The sequence below is a fragment of the Uloborus diversus genome, chromosome 2 (genome assembly GCF_026930045.1).
Source record: "Uloborus diversus isolate 005 chromosome 2, Udiv.v.3.1, whole genome shotgun sequence".
Lineage (NCBI taxonomy): Eukaryota > Metazoa > Arthropoda > Arachnida > Araneae > Uloboridae > Uloborus > Uloborus diversus.
The window spans coordinates 88193825-88215520 of NC_072732.1; the positions used below are offsets into that span (position 1 = coordinate 88193825).

A 21696-nucleotide genomic window follows, 5' to 3' on the forward strand; every position below is an offset into this window, starting at 1 on the left:
AAATGACCGGCTCCGACTCCGGAAATTTCAGAGCGTTAAACTAGGAACCCTTTACCTTAAAATTAGTCTGACTCTGTCTCCGGCTTTGACCCTACAAGCACTGGCAGAGTAGCGGACTTTGTGGGAGAATGACAGACTCCGACTCCTGAAATTTTAAACCTTTGACTCCCAACTCCGACCCCTTTACTCCAAAATCAGTCCGACTTCAACTCTTGGATTCCGACTCCCGTAGCTCTGGTTTAAACCTACTTAGCTAATTGAGTCTTCCATTGTGAATTTAAGTCAAAATTCTGAGTTGAGATTCAAAACTTGTTCCGCAGTTGCAAAGAACTTCTTTTCCCTTTTATATTTCTGACCATTTCATGACACAAGTTTATATTTACTTTGCTTATTGTATTTCATTGATTATATCTGCATCACGACGAATGTTCGACTTTGCTCTATGCTAATAAAGGATACCATTCATCATAACTTTTTTTTTTTTTTTTTTTTTTTTGCAGTATGCCTCTCGAAACTGTCTATCTTAATCTCTGGTGATCAGAAGCTAAAGCCTGCACAAATAGTTAATGCCACTTTTTGTGAAAGTATTTAAGCCAAAATTTGACATTTTTCCCAAAACGTGGTCAAACAGTTACGAAGAATTAACTCTTTTACATACATGGAGTTGTGTGATAAATTTTGGAAGGGTAGTTTAGCACTGAAGAAGAAATATCTATTTCAACTCAATCAAAAATAAATGCATGTTTCGAAGAACTTAGGTTGTTGTTTCTTCAATTCCTCCTTTGGTTGAACTAAGAGCTCTTGAGTTTTCCCAACTCCCGCGTACGGGAAAAATTTGCATTTGATTGTCTGCATTGCGGTTAATGTCCGACTTTGCTCTATGCTAAGATGGGAGATGTTTTCCTACAAAAATAAATGTATCAACGTTGTGTGAGTTTTTATCATGTAAACATCACTATCCTTTAGCTTATTAGTGCAATATCTAAATTCGTTTTAACTATAACTTTAGCTTCTAGATTTCCAAAGTAACATCTGTGATGTAGATGTTTCAGCCCAGGTTGTGTTGTTGAAAACGATATCCGTGTGCTGTTTTAAATAAATAGTGTTATTTCACCTTTTACTAGTATTCTACAGAAGTTATGAATTCATATTTTTACAATAACGGTCGTAAAATGTTTATGATGGAATATAATTCGAAATATACTTTAAAATTATTATTTTCTCATGATCTCAAACAATCAATTCAATGTTCATTCGAAAAAAGCATTAAGGCAACTTTTTCTTCTCACGTATAGTATCTATTTAATTTATGCATAAAAATACTAAAATGTAGTGTCCATTTCTATTAACTGAAATATCCTCATCTGCGATCGTAATAAAAAACCAATTTGTTCCGTTGTTATAAAACGCCGTTGCTATTAAAATGTGATCAAGCAATATTCTCTTCAAATGTCTTTCACATTTTTTGGTGCTTAAATGATCTTTTCAGGGGAAGAACGATAGAGATGAGAAGTGATAAATGGTAGTTTATGATGCGAACCATAAAAGGTTTACTGCTTTTTTTTCTTTACTTAAATTTTTAATGCTAGCGTTTTCATTTACTTCAGCAATATCCTTCTCTAAAAGTATACATGCAGTGATACATTTTGTGTATTTACCTTTCTTTCTTTGTTTTAAACAGAAGCAAATGTTCTTGAAAAATCTTTTCTAGTAAAGATCTAAAATATTTGCTTTGTTTGCTTCTGTTTGCAAAGAAATCTCCAACAGCAAAAGATGCAGAATTGTTTAAAATTTGGCGATCCTTTTTTTTTCGCATAAATATTTCAACTTTGGACAGATTAGTTTCTTTTATTCAATCCCAACTAACTTGTACATTCATGTTTCCTTTGATGCTGGCAATTTTTTACTAGGAAATTTGCACATAATTATTTTATTCAATTTATTTTATTCAATCCCAACTAACTTTTACATTCATGTTTCTTTTGATGCTGGCAATTTATTACTGCGAAATTTGCACATAATTATTTTCATAAATAGTATAGTACAAGACATATTGCTGTAAATTTTTAACTTTGTATCCTAATGAACATGTTACAAAAGAGATCTCGACTTAGCAAATTGCACAGACCGATTTGTTTTTTTTTTTTTTTTTTTTTGGTGTGTGTGTGTGTGTGTGTTTTGAATTATGTCCTTAGCTAACACGAGTACACTGATTCTGAATATGAATTTGGTTTTAACCCATTACGTCAAGAATTTTCATAAAATTAAAAAAAACCTTATGAGATATTTTGTACTAAAGCCAAAAAGTACCTCATTGATATTTCATAATTTGCATTGGAATTGTTTCTTTAAAATGTCTTACCGCCAAGAAAACCAAATGTCGGCGACCAACAAAAGCAAATATCCACCCCCAAGAAAGACGAAAGAAAATAAACACGCGATTAAGGACAGTTTACATGACAGAACAAGTTGGGTTTTTCACTCGTTTGTATCTCAGTCCCATGAAGACCCCCGGAGTTGATTTTTGGTATACTCAATCTCTAGTGAACCCTGACGAAACCTTGATACATCGATTAAAATATTTTAGTAAATTATCATGTTTATTTCATTTCAGTGGCAACACTTTTTTATTTTCACAACTGCGCTTCATCAATAGGCGCTAATGTTAAGGGATTTGAACTGTTCAAAATTGAACGGAAAATTGTTCAAATTAAAGAAATATTTTATATACAAGTTTTTTATCAAAAGCGTTTTCCTACAAAGTTTGAAGCAAATTCGCCTCACAGTTTGGAATTGCTTGAATTTCCCCGTAGGCGCTAATGTTACGTTTTTTTGAACTGTTCAAAATAGAACAAAAAATAGTTCAAATCAAAAAAAATGAAATATAGGATAGGTGTCATATGAGGTGAAATATAGGAATGAGGAACAAAAAAAAATGTGTTCGAATCGGACTATTCACTCAAAATTTATTAGGGGGAAGAGGACAGACAGACAGACAGACTGACCGACAGACATTTTTTCCCCATCTCAATACCCTACTTTCCAATTTTTATTTTTTCAATATTTATTTAAATATTTTTTTTATTTTTGACTTTTTTTTGTTTTTTGTTTTTTGTAATATTTTCAAGATGCATTAAGCCTTCTTTCCTGCTTCTGTCGTCTTTCTCTGACTTTTACTGGGAAAGTAGGCTAAAAAGGATAGCCCATTGTTATAAACTGATTACACACACAAGCGAGCAAATCGTGCAAACAGAGTAACTGAAACAGATCAAGCAAGGTTACATGTAAAATGCATAAAGAGGGGGGGGGGTCGAATAAGAATGGTTCGGTTACTTGTTTACACGCTTAAGTACTATAGATCGAAAAATCAGTTAGTACACTGTTAAAAATTCAGGAAGATTTTCTGGTAATTGTTACTGTAAAATTGCATCGCCGACGCATCGCTGATTTTTACGGTAATTTATACCGGAGAAATAAGCGATCCCAGCGCCAACTGGTTGCTGTGGCCTACCGAGGAAACCGTAAAATTTTACAGTAACATTTGATTTTTACGGTAATAGTTACTGGCAACATGGATGCCAGTAACAATTACCGTAAATTTTCCGGAAAATTTTTAACAGTGTAGTACAAATCTAAAACGGTAGAGTAGCGTAATCTAAGATTATTACGTAGAGATTATTAGATATTACGTAGAGTAGTAATCTAAATCAGTAACTAGTGTAGTTTTAAAAAATAGTTTTCAACCACTCAGATTTAAGTGACCATGGAAGGTTTGATGTCACTGGAAAGGTGGGAGAAGAAAGAAAAAGAATTGTCAAAGAGAAGATTTAGCACTTATTAAGTTGAAATGTGGTTACATCTATCTATATTCAGTTAATCACTGCCAAAAAAAAGTGATAGGACGCAGATAAACCGCTCGCGGATAATCGGGAATTAATTGTGTATGATTTTATTAGCTCCAGAAAAATACAGTGCTGGCCAAATTATTAGACTAAAGAGGTTTTTTTTGTACACTATTTGTACTAAAATACTATTTATTTTACTGTTAATGTACAGTACATACTGTACACTGATTATTACATTATTTTAGCATAATTTAATGTTTGCAGGTGGCAGCACTGTCTGCTTTGTTTATGTTCTTTGTTTATCTACCTACCAGGAACATAACCTCAATCAGCTTAAACAGTTTACTAGCTCTTTTTATTAGTGTGTTCTGTTATATTTAAAGTTAGATTTAGGTTATTAGTGAGTATGTGTATGTAAGTATATACAATAGTGAGTATAAACAATTTTTTACCTCATTTTTTAAAAAGTTAAGAAATGGTGTAAACCTTGTGAAAAGTATGCCAAAAAGACTTAAAATGCTCATCAAGAACAAGGGAATGCATACTAAATATTAGATATTTATTTCACTGTTCGTTAATGTGTTTATAGTTACGTAATCATTAAGGAATTTGCTTTTAAAACAGTCTTAGTCTAATAATTTGGCCAGCACTGTATTTCGATAAATTTTGGGATTTTGTTCTATATTTCATGATAGACAAAATACATTCACAAAATCACCATACAAAGTACATATCTACATATTTCGATATATAAATAGATAATTCGATAAAGAGAAGGATATACCACAAGCGAGAAATATTTTAATAAGTTTAGTAAATATATCGCATGAAACTCTACCTCAGAGAGTTTTGTTTCTCCTAGCATGTATCTCCAATTAAACTAACTGAACTAGACATACATTGCATGTAATACTCTTCTTCTTTGAGAAAAAGTCTGGTACGTAATCAAGTTATAAAAGAGATAATGTTCAGACTATAGCAGCAGGTTTAAGACGAGTCAGACATGATTAGAACGACCAAAATACATGTTACTTGAAATAAATTAAATACGTTCTGATAAGAGTGTTCTCTAACAATATAAATTAAGATATAACTGGTAAATTAACAAAAGAGGGGGGGGGGGCAAAAATAAGATGAGATAAAAGAATGGATTAGTTTTGTTTATCTAGTTCTACCTCCCTTACTATCTTCTACTACTATATATTCGTGAAAAGAAATATTGAAAATAAAAATTATATATAACATTAAAGCAGTAAAACATTTCTAAATTAGAAAAATACAACTAAGTTCAAATAAACATTGACTGGTGACCAATACTAGTTGTGACATATTTTTCAATATTTCTTCTTGCAATAACTAGAGCGACTACTTTGTGGAACATCTTATATAATTAAAAACTGAGCGTATGTATCTATGTATGTATGTCCAAGTAACTTCTCCCGAACGCCGATGAACTGACCATCGAGTCAGATATCGATGGATTCGTAATCTTCCCGTCTTCATGTTTGGCTATTTAACATAATCCTCCGATAATAATTAGCAGAGATATCAATTAAAAACTATTAATTATGACTCTTAGGTTTCAAAATAAAATCCCCATTTTTCGAAGGCTTTCCTCCATTCAAATCATTATTCAGTGCTTCATCTCAACTTTCCGCAACAACGCTTTTATTAAAATTTGTAGTTTGTAGCGTGAAGAAAATCGTTAAATGAAAGATGCTTTGCCTTTTTTTTTTCTCGAATATAAACAAATAAAATTTTGGTTTTTCTTTTGAGGCTTTTCCTGCAATCGGGGGATTTAAAATGTTTACCTTTTGGTTATTTTCCCGCAATCTGCCGCAAAATTTTACTGATTTTTTTTTTTTGGTTTAAGCCTAATATTTGAATACGCGACACTATACATAACTATTATTTTCGAGATACACCGTGCAAAGCCGGGCGATGCAGCTAGTACTTAAAAGTTTTCTGTAACTATTGTAGATCCCTAATCTATTTTTTTAACTAAAGGATTTCGTAGTATAAATAAACTGTATGCAGAGTGTTTCGTTTTATCCTGCAAGACCTTTATTTTACCAACCGTTAGTCCTAGATGTATACTTCTATTTGCAAAAATGTTCAAAATCAGATGCAGAGTTCAGATATTGAAAGTTTGAAGTAAAAATTAAAATGAGTCAAAAAACACAAAATGTTACTTTTTATACGGGCCTCAGGTCCCTTAACTTATATTTAGGGAAATAATCTCAGTTGAAAAATAATTCCAACACAAAAAGTTTGAAAATAATACGACCAATACTCACCGAGCTATGAAACACAACGTTTTGTGTCTTACACATCTTTTCGCTCCCTGTCAATAACACCTTTTGAGGGAAAATATAGCAGTTCACAAGTGTTTAAAATTATATGTGTGTATAAAGTGTGGTGTTCCAAATTGTTCGAGGTTTTGTAGTGTATTTTTGCGTATCACGACATAACATTTGCATTTATTTTTGAATAGCAATGAAAAATATTAATATCTTGTTTTTCTTACTTTGACGATCTGTCCCTGTGGTCATTTACAATATTCTATTTTACAGGAGCTTTAGAAAAATGGTTGCAGGGAAAACTTTGATTGCAGACAAAAGAGATGCGATTCTTTAAATACAGAGCCTACAATGCTCAATAAAACAATCCCCAGATTAAGCACATTGTTATATAATTTTTCAGCAGCTGCAGTTTTGGTACACAAAGTGACATGCATTTTACTTAACTTTAATATTGGAAAAAAGTAAAAACTAATTTTGTGTGACCTCCAATTTCCCTTTTTGGTTCATTCAAAACTAACAATTTCGACAGGTGAAAGTACTTGCTTGTTCACATATTAATATTAAGCGCACTGAGGCCCAAAATATTCCCTGTTTACACACTCAGACTGATCAGGAATAAAGTGTGTTGAGTTAAAATAATCTTTTTTTTTTCAAACTCACGCGCAATTTAGTTCACTTTAAGTCGAACATTTTTGCTTTTACTGATCAGCATAATTTAATTAAGAGAGAAAAGCTTATTCACTGAACAAAAGATAATGAGAAAACTGGGAACAAAACTCAATGAAGCATGGAGCTTGAATGAGCAATGAAGCGACTGTAGGATGTTACACTCCCCAGAAGAAAAAAAAAACCAAAGAAACCCTAACTAACTCCAACTGCATTTAAGAAAGTCGGAAGATCTTGATTGGACCTATTCCTTTTTTGTAATCAACCTCCCGCTTAGAACCGACCTAAAATTGTTGTTTGGTTTCAAAGTTTATATAACAGCGAAAGAGAAATGTCGAATTCTGTTGTTGAAAAGAATTGTTTCTTCTAGTTGCGGCGGAAAAAAAGAGATGGAAAATCTAAGGAATAATCTACGGATTTCTTTGGAACGGCTAAGTCTTTGTTAAAAGAGGAAACCAGGAGAATTTGTGGTAGCTTTGTTCGAACGTGTTTCATCCTTTTCTTTATTTATACCAGAATCGTAGTATTTTTTTCGGCAAAAATCCCTCTACATTGTAAATAAAAGTATTTAGTATGCTCCTGAATAAAGTGAATAGTAAACATTAGTAAAACACAAGAGTTTTAATAAAAAATAGAAGACAACCGTTTCAGATCTGTTATTAAACTTCGTCATTTAGTTAAGAAAGAACACATTGCACTTTAACTCATAATTTAAGAGTTAATAACTTAAGTATGCTTTGTGGTAATTAAAAACTTCATTCAGTCATAAAGCATTTTTTTTTAACTTGGTATTTTTTAATTTAATAGTATAAATTAGGCTGTGTTTGGCGAATAAGCGCTTAATTAATTTTTTTTTCAGGTGTACAACATAACGTGGTAAATACTATATTGTTGATACACTAGAATTTCTTCTTGAGCTAATATAAAAATTTGGTAATTTCTAGAACACTTAAATAAATGAGAAATAAATAAATACTTTTGTGCTAAAAAGAAATATGTAAACAAAGTTAAAAGAGCAAAAATTGCGAGATATTCCAGTCACATGTCTCACAGCTTGCATAATCTCTTTTTAATTACAAAAAAGATGTGAACTTTTACAATCATAAGCATTGAAAAGGGGTTTATTGTAACCCTGAAACATGTGTCTGCAATTTTTTGCAAACTTCTACTTTTTTAAGGTTAATGCGTTTATTTTTACTGAAATAAATGGTGTCTTATTTAGTCCTTTAAAACCCATTTCAAAAAAGGTAGGAATGGATTTATCAAAATTTGTTTCGATAGCTTCTAAACAAGTGTTGCTAAAAAAAGGTTTTTCAAAGCATTTTAACTAATTTTTTCGAGTTTCTTTAAAATGTTTGAAATTTGCTCATTTTTAATGAAACAAATATTAGAAATCCGTAAGTCTACGGCTATAATTGCATTGTATGCGTATTAGGGTGGAGTAAAAACGGCCGATTTTTTTTTTTTTTTTAAATTTCAAATAGCTTGATATGTCAAAATGTGCCATTTGATCACTAAAACAAAGTGAAATTTTCAAGAGTTTTGAAAAATATTTTGATCTCCCTTCGCAACATTTTATTTTACAATAATGAGTGACATTGCATTAAAAATTGAATATACATCAATCTTTTATCACAAACACTAAACAATAAAATAGCATAAATGCTAAATACAATGAAATATCAAAAATATTTGCAAAGTGAAATGCGAAAATTCACGTTTTGTCTGAAACTTGGGCAACATGATGTTTAGAATCACCTCCGTTGTGACGAGATAACCAAGTTTAGGGTGTCATATCTTTGACTATGGGAGGTGATGAGATACGGCATACATCCCAATCAATCATGTCGAAATATTCGAAAGCGTCGAAGTTAAGCTTTTCAAGAACTTTAAAACTCCACATTTGTCTCTAGGGTTTGTAGAAGCTCTGACTTTCAAAACCCGTCGCAAGCCCACTTCACGTACGTGTGACCAATGGTCCGTCATCATCGCTATGAGAATATTCTCTGGGTGAGCAAAGAAGGCATTGCAAAGAATGACAAAGTCAAAGTGTTTTTTTTTTTTTTTTTTGTGCGTGTGTGTGTGTTTTAGACTAAGGTAAAGTGACCTGAAAAGCATCTGGTGAAGCAGCCTATCTCCATCTTTGCATGACGAGTGGTGTTTTACGACAAACCATATTAGGGCACACACACGAATGATGAATTTAACTAGCATTTTCGAATTTTCCGACGGTTCCAGGTCGCTAACATATAATCTTTGAATTTGATTAGCTGTAGTGGCCACCACGAGTGATTTAAGCAACCTGGGTTTCGATTTGCTATGGTAAAGATACATTTACTTTTGCTGATGCTATTGCACATTTCTAGAAGATAACGTTGATCTTAACTTGTTTTCTTCGGGTTCACATTAGACATTTCATCGGTTAAATGTATGGGTTCAAAGGAAATAACAGGTTGATTAGTACACGTCAAGAGTTCTGGACGTCAGACGTTCTGGAGATATCGGAAGCCACTTTCCGATATCTCCAGAAAGCCCCCGTGATCTTGTAGCTTTGCCATCCATCGCATGGAAAAGATGGCGTATGGGCAACATATTAGCGAGGAGCTGACATACTAGTATTCGATTGTTCTTCCAGTCGTCGTATAATGCCAGCTCTGTAGCCTGTGTTCACATTTGTGCCCCCTCCCCCATCACACCCTATAACTTTAATGTTCTCCATTTATGCATTCGGCTCTATGGAACTAGAGACTATTGCCTTAGCAATGTCTTTGCTGGAGTTTGATATTGGAGAACTGTGACAGAAGTAAGAAGAACCTGGCTTTGCAACGATGATTATATTTTTTTGGTAAAGGATTTTCTGTGGTACTTGCTGTCATTACCGACTACTGGTGTCAAAGTGTGATTCTTTCGACTATCAAAATATATTCCCTCTATGAGACAATGAGCTTGATCAATCTGATCATCATTTTGTTGGAGTTCGTTACGAGTTTTGCTTTGTTCTCTGCGGATTTTGCTTTAATTGATTACTTTAGATCTGTCGATTGGCGGCACGAGACCAACATCGTGCAGAACTGAAGTTACTAATATAGCAGCCGATCTATCCGAGACTCCGATCCGATCGCAAGTTTTAACAAAAGTGCATAGAGAGATTGTCATTGTCCTATGCTTCATATTTTTCTTTCCCTTAATCTCAACTGGTTTTTCATCAGGTATGTACGCATCATCTGTCACACTGTCCAACGAATGAGAGTCATCTTTGACACTGTCTGCAAAATTGATAGTAAGCTTATTTACTCAACTGAGAACGGTTTCCTCTCTTTTAACTTTTCCCTGAAATTTCGCCGTCTCCTCCTTATCTATACTACCGATTATCATTTTTCTTGATCCCCTTTAATCTTGCAGAAAAATGCGTTCCTTTGCTGGAACTTTGAATTATTTTGAGCACTTGCAATTTGAAATCATGTCGAAGCACTTACATTTGCTGGTATCAAATGGGCTGTTGGCTACGTTACGAAAGTCAGTTACTCACCGTTGGTAGTTGAGATCATCTTTTTTTCCTTTGTAAACCATCAGAATTGTACTGCATTTGCGGGGGAATTTTGTTGGTGGTCTTGCTTGTCGTAGTTGCATATATTTCTTCATAACATTGGTGTAAGTTGGGAGAGTATTGACCGGGAGGTTGGGAGATTAGCGGAGGGTGGGAAAGTATTGGAGCGCAAAATATCACTCATCGTACTTGATCTCTTGTAACTGCCATCAATTTGATTTACATAATAAATATAATGTTTATTATTTAATAAATAATATGTTTTTAATATTATTATTCATACGGTAGGAAACCTCTCTCGGAAAAAAACATATACGAAAACCAGATAACTGAAATTAATTTTCAGCTTAAATAGTTTGATCCCATTCGAATCGAAACCCGAAATACTTATGGCTTCGTACTGTAACTTAATAAGATATGCTAAATTCAGGATGAAAGTGGCTACAAAATCATACATGATAACCCATTAAATCCATAGAACAAAACTAACCTTTTAATATCCCCTAAACTCACCGGATGGTTGCTGCAAAACTAATGATAAAGGCGGGAAAATTACCTTTTATTTTTCCGATAACTACTAATGCCATCTTTGGAAAATAAAATGAAATATTTAACAATATTAATTTTAATAACCATCGACACAAAAAATGAAAAAAAAAATAATTCTAGGACATTAAAAGTGCCCTACAAAGCCTTTAATGTAGCATTTCGATATAAAATCTCAAAATGTCAATTTTTTAGTAAGGCGAAGTGAGATGTAAAAATTATCAAAAAATATTGTGATTTTTCAGAATTGTTACTTTACACAAAAGGCACGTTTTCCACATACAAGCTTATAAGAATTTAAAAAAAAAAAATTTCACTCCACCTTAATGAGTATGCGGAGCTTACCTCTATTGAAAGATATAAGATGTAAGTTCCTACCTTATACATTCAAAGACATATTCCACGTAGTTTAAGTATATTTTATAAATTTATCGATAAAAATAATTTTTAAATGATCTTCTTTTTATTTATTTATTTTTTTTAATTATTTTTTTAATGAAACTGTGACATTAGAATCTTTATATTAGCAAAAAACGTTACTGTTTAAAAAACTATAATGTTCTTTTTATTTATTTATTTTTTAAGCTCTGCTAACTTAAATAGTTTACTTCAAAGCTGTATTGATCATCCAAAGGGTTAAATAAAATTTAAAGATCATCATTAATCTAACTGTTAATCGCTCAAAGGAGAACCTTCATAGAAAACATGGTTAACGAGGGTAACTGACTTGCTGAAAATGGGTCTGTTTACCTATTAAAACTTTTTAGTTTCTCATTAAGCAACTAATTTATTACCAAATGTGCGCCCTTTTAGTGAGAAACCTTAGGATGTTCGAAGCTCTGTTATATCTCGATGCTAATTATTACCATAGAAATACACCTGTCTATTAATATTCGCTATAAAACCATTAGGTATAGACTAAATAAAGATTCAGTAAGTTAATAAAGATTGTTTGCCGGCGATCTAGTTTAAAAAAACTGAAAATAGTGAATGATTTGAAGATGAGGCAGAAATTTGGACAGCAATAACAGAAGTTATAGTTAGTCAAGTTTACTGTTTTACAAAATTTATACATTGAAAATAAAACTACTATATTCGGGGATGGGTGTCTGTGCACGTGAGAAAAACCATTTAGGACTGAGTGGCGGCAGTTACTTAAAAAAAATTATTTATTTATAACTAATTGTCTTGCTCAGGAGGAAGTAAAGTAACAAATTTTCAACTTATGTCTAGCAATCTGTTAGTACGACACGACTTGAACCTAGCAGAGGCTTCATAGTTATACAAACCTTATTTCCAGATGTTTGGAAATTTCTTGCCCTTCCATTATTGAATCATGCTTGCGTTTAAAAAACATATATATATATATATATATATATATATAATATTGTAGCAAATATTATCTTAAGGCTCAACATTGCCGTCCCTTAATATTTATCAACATGGAGTAGTACGAATTACATTTTTTATCCAATGTAAAAAAAGAGGATTGATTTTTCAAATAAACACTCTTGTAACGTTACTGATGACCTATCTGTAGCTTCATAGTCGAACCTTAATCTAGCATTTGAAAATTTCTAACCCTTCCTTGATTGTGTCATGTTTGCATTAAAAAATATCTATGTGTATGATATATACAGAAAATTTTTCCTTAGAGCTTAACATCGCCGTTCCTTCAGCTACATGGAATGGTACAAACTGTATTTTTATACAATGTAAAAAAAGGCATGATTTTTCGAATAAACGCCATTGCGATATTGCTGATGACTTAGCTGAGGCTTTATAGTCATGCAAACCTTAATTCCTGAAACTCGAAAATTCCTTTCCCTTCCATCATTGCATCATGCTTGCATTTGAAAAAAAATTATTAAAATAGAAAATACTCTCTTTGAAATTGTCATCTCATAAATTACTCTTATACACTGTCGTTCTTTAACATTATCTACACGGAGTCTCGTGAAATGGATTTTTATCCAATGCAAAAAAAAAAGGAATGATTTTCCTTAAAAGCTCGTAAAATGTTACCTGACAATCTGTTCTACAATGTTTTATGAGGGTTTTTTTCTTTACACACAAGGGTTTTTCTAATAAATTCTATAATCCAGAAAACGTTAGTTTTCCTTCTGTAATAATTTCTTTTGCATTAACAACGTTTTTTTTGCATACTTTTATTTAAACAATTTTATGCATAAAAATAATTGCACAAGCACAATACTAATGAACTACATTTTAATCATGTTTTTTGGACCCAATTAAAAGTTACGATGTTTTATTTCAGTCATTACATTTTCATGGAAGCTATTACAATGCTCCAGAAGAATTCGGAAAAAAAATCTAAGGAAAAAAGTAATCATTAGAAATGATGTTTCATTCTTCAACATTTCTAAAGAAGTTTTTCCATAAATAATTTGTTTCACATAAATATTTATGAAAAGAACTTCTGCCCCTTAACTTTTCATTCGAATTATTTTTAGAAGATACATTATTTTGATCATGTATGTGCATGGGTGTTTTCAATTATTTTCTAAGGAAATGTTTTCGGCGGAAAATTATTTTTCTTAATTGTAATGCTTTCTACTGCACCGTGAAATCCCTTAGACTTGTTTAAGTTGTTTCCGCAGTAATCGAACTTGCTGAAGCATTTCTCCAGCCAAAATGCACCGTATTTCTTATTGTACTTCTTAATTCATTTATATTTTCTGCAGTAATCTAATAAAAGAATCTGTCTAAATTATATTTTATTGAAAACTATTTTTACCTCAATTATGAACAGTATAAATTTTCCAACCTGAGTTTTTCAATAACTCTCTCTCTGTTGTTAAATTTAATTAAAAACGAATTTCATTTTTGGGTTTTATTTCATGAACATAGACCAGCACCAAATAGTGACTCGGTGATGTATCATTGGCTTTATTTTTTTATTTAAAATGTGGTCCGAGATGATGTTGTAGTAATAACACACAGAAAGCTTGTGTGTTTGAAACAGTCAAAATATAGAGATATATGTCTTTAAATCAGAAGTTGACAAATTCTTCAAAACAAGGTCCTTGCAGATGTTATGGCCTGATTAGTGATATATTGTCACCATAGAATGTTTTCGCGAAATCCGTCGAATTTCAGTGTTTCCTAATGCAGATGTTTCTCTTTAAATGATTCGAATTGAATTCCCTGCAAGGGAAATGTACTCAGCTTTTTTTCTTTACTTTAGTTCTGAGACACGTGTTCTTTGTTACTTAAGTTTTCAGTTACATCAAGTTAAGTTTTTAGTTACTACCTGCTCAAATAAACGAGTTGACTCAATTCTTAGTTGTCATCTGCATTCATTTTTTGTCTGAAATCGATTGGTAATCTTGGTTTTCCTTTCAAGTTCATTTATATTTCACTAGAATAGTCTGAGCATAGTAGGTCACATCATCAGTCATAGCTGACGTAACGGATAGATAAGTAACTGGAAAACTTAAAATTAATGTACGGAAAAGTGGTGAAAGAACGATGGGGGGAAGAAAAAGACCAAGGCTATAGTTTAAATCGAATTGTATACAGTTGAAAATTACTCATTTTCGATAGAATACAGACTTCAAATCAAACTTTATTAAATAATTACTTTTCTTTCTTAACATTTAATCGCTTTTCTATTTAGTTATTTGATAATTTATTAGCGATTTATTTACTATCACTACAACTATTTTCACACCGGGAGATCTGAACAGATATGCACTATGTCCACTATAACATTGTAGTGAACCTAATACTTGCTTGGCGGACATTCCAAAATAATGGGTCCGACTGTATTTCATCAAACTATAAAAAAGTTGCACTCCTTGTCAAGGTTTTCTTTTATAATAATTGCACGGTATGCATCTTGAAATAACTAAGTTTTAAGCATCAATGTGCAGATTAAAACTTGTGTAGAAATGTAAGCATTTTTTAAACTTTTTTTTTTTTTTTTTTTTTTGTTACTGTAGATTATCCTCCATCTTTGCTGGAGATTTTCAACGATCAAACTCTTGAACCTGGACCTTCAGTGACACTCAAATGCGTAGCACAAGGAAATCCACTTCCTCAAATCACCTGGACCTTGGATTCTAATGCCATACCTGAATCCACAAGGTTTCGCCTTGGCGATTATGTTCGTACAAGTGGAAGTAATTCGCCGGAAGTCGTAAGCTACGTCAATGTCACTTCCGTTCGTCCTGAAGATGGCGGGCTGTACGAATGCATGGCTTCGAATGAAGTTGGACAAGCACAACATTCCGCAAGAGTAAATATATTCGGTCCTCCTTTTGTTCGATCAATGGTTAATATGTCTGTCGTGTCTGGGGAAATGATGAAGCTTCAATGTCCAGTTGGTGGATATCCAATTGAGAATATTAAGTGGGAAAAAGGTAAGTTTCATTTATGTTTTTGAAAACTGGTTGAAATGTACGGAAAATTTTCATTTTACAAATGATTTTATAATGTTGCTGTGTTTTTATGCATTTTATGGAACTGAAATTAATTATTGAAATGAAAAGTGACACTATAGTTACGGGAAAAAAAACGCTATTCATTTGCGCAAAATAATACTATATACAGGTTGGCCTCAAAAGAGTGATGGCCCACCTTTTATCAGATACGACAGAGTCCTCCAAGCACCTAAACCTTCTCCACTATCCCCTCCCCCCTCTCCCCCCCCCCCCAAAAAAAACAGTGACACGTTATGTTTACAAACTAAAAACTGTATCCGCAGATGTGGCGACAAAGAAAAAATAACTGAAATAGAAAACGTGGCTAAGGTTTCAGCAGCCTGACTACTTAGCAACTTTAAATAAAAAGTGCCAATAATCATCTTACATATATTTTTCAAAATTTACTATTACATAGTCAGACTTCAAATATCTTGACTACTCATCATACATAATAACACATTGCATAAATAAAGGGGAAGAACAAAGGCACCAAAAGGGTAAAGGCATCTAAAAGTTCAAATAAGGCAGTGGGCAAAAGTTCAAATAAGGCAAAGGGACCTAAGTGAACATTTTCAAGTTTTTAGTAAAACGCTTCTAAAAATAATGTGCTAGGTATGGCTTTCATTGATTTTTCTTTCAAATCATGCTGTATAACAGCACCTATCATGGCATAAGGCTCCTTGCCTCTCAATGTCTAGATGTGCAGTCCCTCCATGGATGGCAGTAAAGGAACGCAGGTGGTCTCTATTCAAATTTTCATTTTGTTCAAGAATGCCGTCGCGGTTAAGATAAACGGAATGGTTCTTAATCAATGGTTCAATGCTCTTCAAAGTGAATTCAATGGTTTACGGATGGAGACAAATTTTCAACTGCAAGTTTGTCTCAGCCGAAATAATTATGTAAAACTGATTGTTCTAATAGATATTAACTGACCACTCGATGCCGATAGTCGAGTATTTCTATAGTTTTTAGCCAGCAGACAGAGACTGAGTACTTTATTCGATAATACTTTGAGTTCAGACATAAAATCAGAAAATTACGAATATATTTTCACTAAATACTTTTTTTTTTTTTTTTGAAAATGCACAATATTGACTATAACTTGATCGTATTTACTTCGTATAACTTACGAGTGACTTTTTTTTTAATCGTTATACCAAACGTAACTAAAATATTAATTTCTTTTTGTGTAGTTAAACTTTTGTCGTTATTTGGTTTTTATAAAGACTAGGATAAAAGTGCATTTTGCGCTGCTTTTCTTTTGTGCAAAAACTAATTAAGTTAAGCTTAAAAGCTGTATTTGTTATGGTACTTGAGATAATTATGCCGGTACTTAATCATAAAACTTTACACTGGGGATTTCCTCTGTAGTAACTTTCTATTGATTTACTAAAATTAGCATTTTCTTATAGCTCATAACAAATTTAGAAAATGTACAGAACTAATTTAAAATTAATAATTATTTTTAAAATTCTAAAATTTGAAAGGGATCTAAATTTTTCTAAAATCCAAATATAATATCAAAAACTAAGCTCAAGTAATTTTCTTCTTATTATACTTTTTTCTAATAACAATGAAAGACATTTTTAGTTCTAAATTTATTCAAATATTTTTTCCCTAGGAATAATATTGTCAGATAATTACTTAAAGGAAGAATTTTAATTTCCCGAATGTTTGTTTAAATCATATATATTTTCATAACGACGAGGAAAACTTCTCATTTGCTTTCATATTTTACTATCATAAGGCATAATTAGATTTCCCACAGTTGTCTGCAGTTTTTTAAAATCTAAACTTTTTTTTCCTATCTTCATTACGCATTAAAATTACTTTTAATTAAAAGAATTTTTTCATCATCAATATTCGAGACACGTTTACGTATTTCCTTTGATTTTAAGATTTATATTTTTGCCTGTTTGCCAAATAACTCATTTTTTATTTCTTTTTGTTTCTTATATAGTTTTAGCTTTACTAAATTTCGAATTAACTTCGGAATACTATTTATGGTTTATTGTATGCTGAATTGGTATTTAAGAATTTTAGTACTGATCCTTGAATGCAACACATTGTTAAAAACATCTTTGGCGTCCTAAGATTTTTTTTATGTATTTATTTATTTATTTATTTATTTATTTTTGAACAAACGAGGATTGATTTTTTATTTTATTTGCATTTTGACGAGCATTCATGAAGTGTGTTCATGTGTATAGAACATTTAAACTTTTTTCAAAACCAGACGACTTTTATCGCAGGCGACAGTTAAATTCATGAAAATTAAGTTATTGATAAAAAAATATTTTCCCGCATAAGGTAATAAACAACACCGTCTTTTATTATTTTCTCCTTTTCTTTCGTGTATGAAAAATACTGTTTCTTTTTGATGGGATCAATTTGCCTTGTACTTTGATATTCTTTGTACTTGTTTTTTACTTCTGCATATTTTGGAAATATTACTTAACTTTAAATGCCTGCTTACGATAATTATAAATTACTGTTTTTTCAATCATATATAAATTCAGAATTTATTTATAACAATATTATTTAATGGAATTTAACTAGAATACGATTTTTATTCTGCTAGTTTAAAAATGAAATTGTTTTTAAATATTTTATGATAGAAACAGATTTTTTTCTGAGGAACTTTCCGCAAATATTACCATAGGTTTCCTTTGATCTCTATTCGATCCCATCACTTCGTTTGACGACGAAACATCAAACAATTTTCAAACCGTGTAAGTGCCAATAATATGAAAGGGTTTGGTTGGCAGAAATGTCATTCGTTTTTTGGTGGGAAATGCCAAACAGGGATATTGTCTGCACAAAACTTCCCCAAAGGTGTTGCTAAAGTTCAAAAACATCATCTGAAAAATAAGTATTTTCCAAACCTCAAAAACAATGTTCAACGTCAGAGATTGTTCTCGGAATTTAAAACACTGCTCTTTGTAATGGTACAAATATTAAAAATGAAATATTTTCTTGCTCGTAAAATGTTTTTTTTTCTGTAAACGAATTCAAAATCTTTTATTTATAATTAGTTATTTGAAAGACAGGCTAACTCTTTAGATCAATTTTCATTAAATATGTTTTACATATTTTAGTAATTGAAATTTGTTAAGCGTGGTTGAAACATCGGTTAAGTGAAAATACTTTTTTATTTTTTTTTAATACTCCTTAAAAACGACAAAATTTCATAAATTTTAAAAACTTCTTACACGCAAAAATCACACAAAAATCTCCAAGATTTTATGCTTTTTTATCAGTTTCAAAAAACTACCAATTACTATTCTTTTTTATTGATATTCCATTAATTGGGTGTAATCAAGTGGCAATTGCTTGAACACGAATAATTTATAAAGGAATAAAAAATATATATTTTTCCTTTTAAGAAGAAGAAAAATAATTCGTGGCAGTGCTTTAAAATATTGGACGTAAAATTTCGATTTACGATTGTACTGAAATGCAACAACAAAATAAATTATCAGTTATGGTATATCTGTTGCGTTAAAATTATGTCTCAACACTACTTAAGAAAGAAGAAAAAAACATTTTTCCCAAAAAATATGCGTCTTTTTTTTTTTTTAAATATCCAAGCATTTTCTATTTTTTGCATTGTCTACTCAGCTACAGCCGTTTAGAAAATTAAATTTCAATTACAATTAATCTCTGATAATATTATTGAGAAAACTAAGTAAGTATACATTAGTCGCAAAACTTCCCTAGTTAGTTAGCTACTCTTAATTTTAGTCAACAAACAAGGTTAGTCTACTTTTTTTCATTACTAGAGGGCTCCAGCCCCTGCTCGTTGACGCTCACCAACTCCCAAAGATTGCTTCGCAATCTTATTTGATTCACAAAGATTTAAATCGTCTATTTCAACAGAAACAAATTAAGAAACGCGTTACGAGTTCCGTTTCGAACAAAATAAAAATCCCTCAATTCCTCCTGTAGAAAATAGAATTTAAGCAAAGAGCATATATAATTAGAAACGCAATCCTGTTTCCACCCGCAGACAAAAGAGCTTGATAGAAATATGCATAACTGAGATACAGTCGGACTCGGATTTAACTAATCCACTGGGACCGAAACTTTTATACGTTAAATCGAGGTTATTCGTAATATCGATGTGTGAAAAAAAATTTAAATGCACTTACCTTACGTAAAACTCCTGATAAGCAACTGCTCAAAAATATTCATTAATAGAAAGTGTGCACTTTTTATTCACTATGCCACAACTTATTACACGCTAGTTAATTTGAAATTCTAAACTACTGAGTAATAGATGTTTGACAATTTTCTTGATACTTGACTCGAACGAGTTATCTTTCAACTTTATGGGGAGAAGAAAATACTGTGTCTTTTGCAGCCTGCTGCATGAGATATGTTTTTAGTTTCCAGGTCATGTAAAGCATTTGAAAAAGTACTTTTTAATGGGAGTTTCACCATCGCTTTCTGCATCAGAATCACTATTCGTTGATTGTCCCGTCGCCCTCGCCCGTCAAAAAATGGCTGATTCCAAGAAAAGTATTTTTTCTGCTTAGGACAATATGGTTGTAACATTTCGGAACAATACAATGTTCCCTAACTGAAATCAACAGCAAAAAAAAATTTCTTCCGGCTCTTAAATTAATTCGTTATTTCGGGGTTTATTATTTGCTAAATAGGAGTTATTGCCTTCATTTCAGTCGGGGGGAAAGAAAAATTCGCTAAATCGAGAAATTCGTTAAATAGAAGTTCGTTAAATTGGGGTCCGACTGTATTTTTTTTTTTTTTTTAAGCGCTTTGAAGAGCGCAGCTTTCCCGAGCTCCAAACTAACTTGTACCAATTTGCACAGCTATAGATGCTAAGGGGCTCCTGAGCATTTCAAAACGACAGTTTTGTACACTTGAAATGGCGCATTCAAGTTCGTGGTCTCTCATAATATATTTTGCTCTTTGAATTGAGGACTTAGGAGCTTAGGACTGTTTGCTAAAATAGAAACACTCTAATTAATTGATAAAACTGGAACGAGCTTTATTTGGTGAAGAGAAAAAAATCTCTTTCGAAAGACATAGCATGTTAAGGGGCGTGAGGAATCTTTAATCTCTTTAATAGGCTATTTACATGAAATTTTAGTTAAAAAAATAATTACAAAGACACTAATTTCAAAACTTAAATAAAAACCCCAGGTGCAAGCTCTCGGGGCTCGAATTCATTTTGCACAGAATTTCAAGGCTGCAGGTGGTATGGGGTGTCCTTTAAGCAAACCCGCCACAGACTTCCTTTCACAATTTCTTGGACGTTACTTTTTTTTAATATATAGAGATAATTAATTAGAACTGTTGAATTGTTCTCTGTTACATTTGTATTAATGATTTTATTAAATATTATTTTTCCTACAATTAAAGGCCAGATTAAGTTTTACAATCATTTCTTCATTTTTTGCTTATTCTGTAACTAATTTTTCTTCGTGATTAGAACAATTTTTTTAAAGGCTTATTTGTCCACTCTGCTGTACAAAGTGGTCAAAACAAATTAAAAACTGTTCATAAATTACCTATGTTAAACTCATTCATACTTTATTACACAGAAATTAATGAAGAATCAAACAAAAATATATGATTTTTTATAATAACAATTAAAATTGAAAACCCAAATTCAAAACTGTTGGACATGATTCGCAATTTTTTCATGAGAGTGACCCCATAATTGTTCGATAGAAATTACATCGAGAAAAAAAAACTGTTGATGTATCATTTAATGAGAAACACATTAAATGGATGCCTCAATCACCAAATCGATTAACTCCACTTTAAAAAAAAAACCCTCATTTCTGCTTTAATAGTGTTTTAGCAATGCTTAGCATGTGAATTTATATTAAAGTTTTGGTTCAGTACATTTATGACCATGGGATGGCAGAAAATGTAACACGAGTGCCTATTTACTCCTATGGATAACACCATCTTCTTTATAACAACTTTTCTCTACTTTTTGTTTTATGTAGTTAGTCGATTTGGCAAGTGAGGCATCCAAGTAAGGAATATATAAATTTTGAAAATTTTAGATAACCATAATAATAAACAAAATAAAACCATAATTCTGCGCAGTTCAAAATTTGGAAAATACTTTTCCACTTTTTTTCTCTGCGAAACCATCATTCTCCCAGAACTCTCAAAATTTCACTCTGACCATCGATTTTGGTGCAAAGTTTTGTCCCCCATATTTTTCTCCTGGGGTCTCTAGTTATTGCATACATGGAAGGAAGAATAAATTCTTGACTGATGTCAAAACCGGAGCTGACGAAGATAAAGATGGAATGCAATGGAATGCCGAGTCGGGTAAAAATACTGGTTCAATAGGTTCT

At 31.8% G+C, this 21696-nt stretch overlaps 1 protein-coding gene across 1 annotated transcript in view; it reads left to right on the plus strand.

Annotated features, from left to right (window-relative positions):
* Positions 1–21696, plus strand: part of LOC129216410 (cell adhesion molecule DSCAML1-like) — a 146468-nt gene that overhangs the window by 69847 nt on the left and 54925 nt on the right. Inside the window, exon 6 of the mRNA XM_054850625.1 lies at positions 14873–15292. Coding sequence (XP_054706600.1) covers positions 14873–15292 — 420 coding nt within the window. The remainder of the gene's footprint in view (positions 1–14872; positions 15293–21696) is intronic.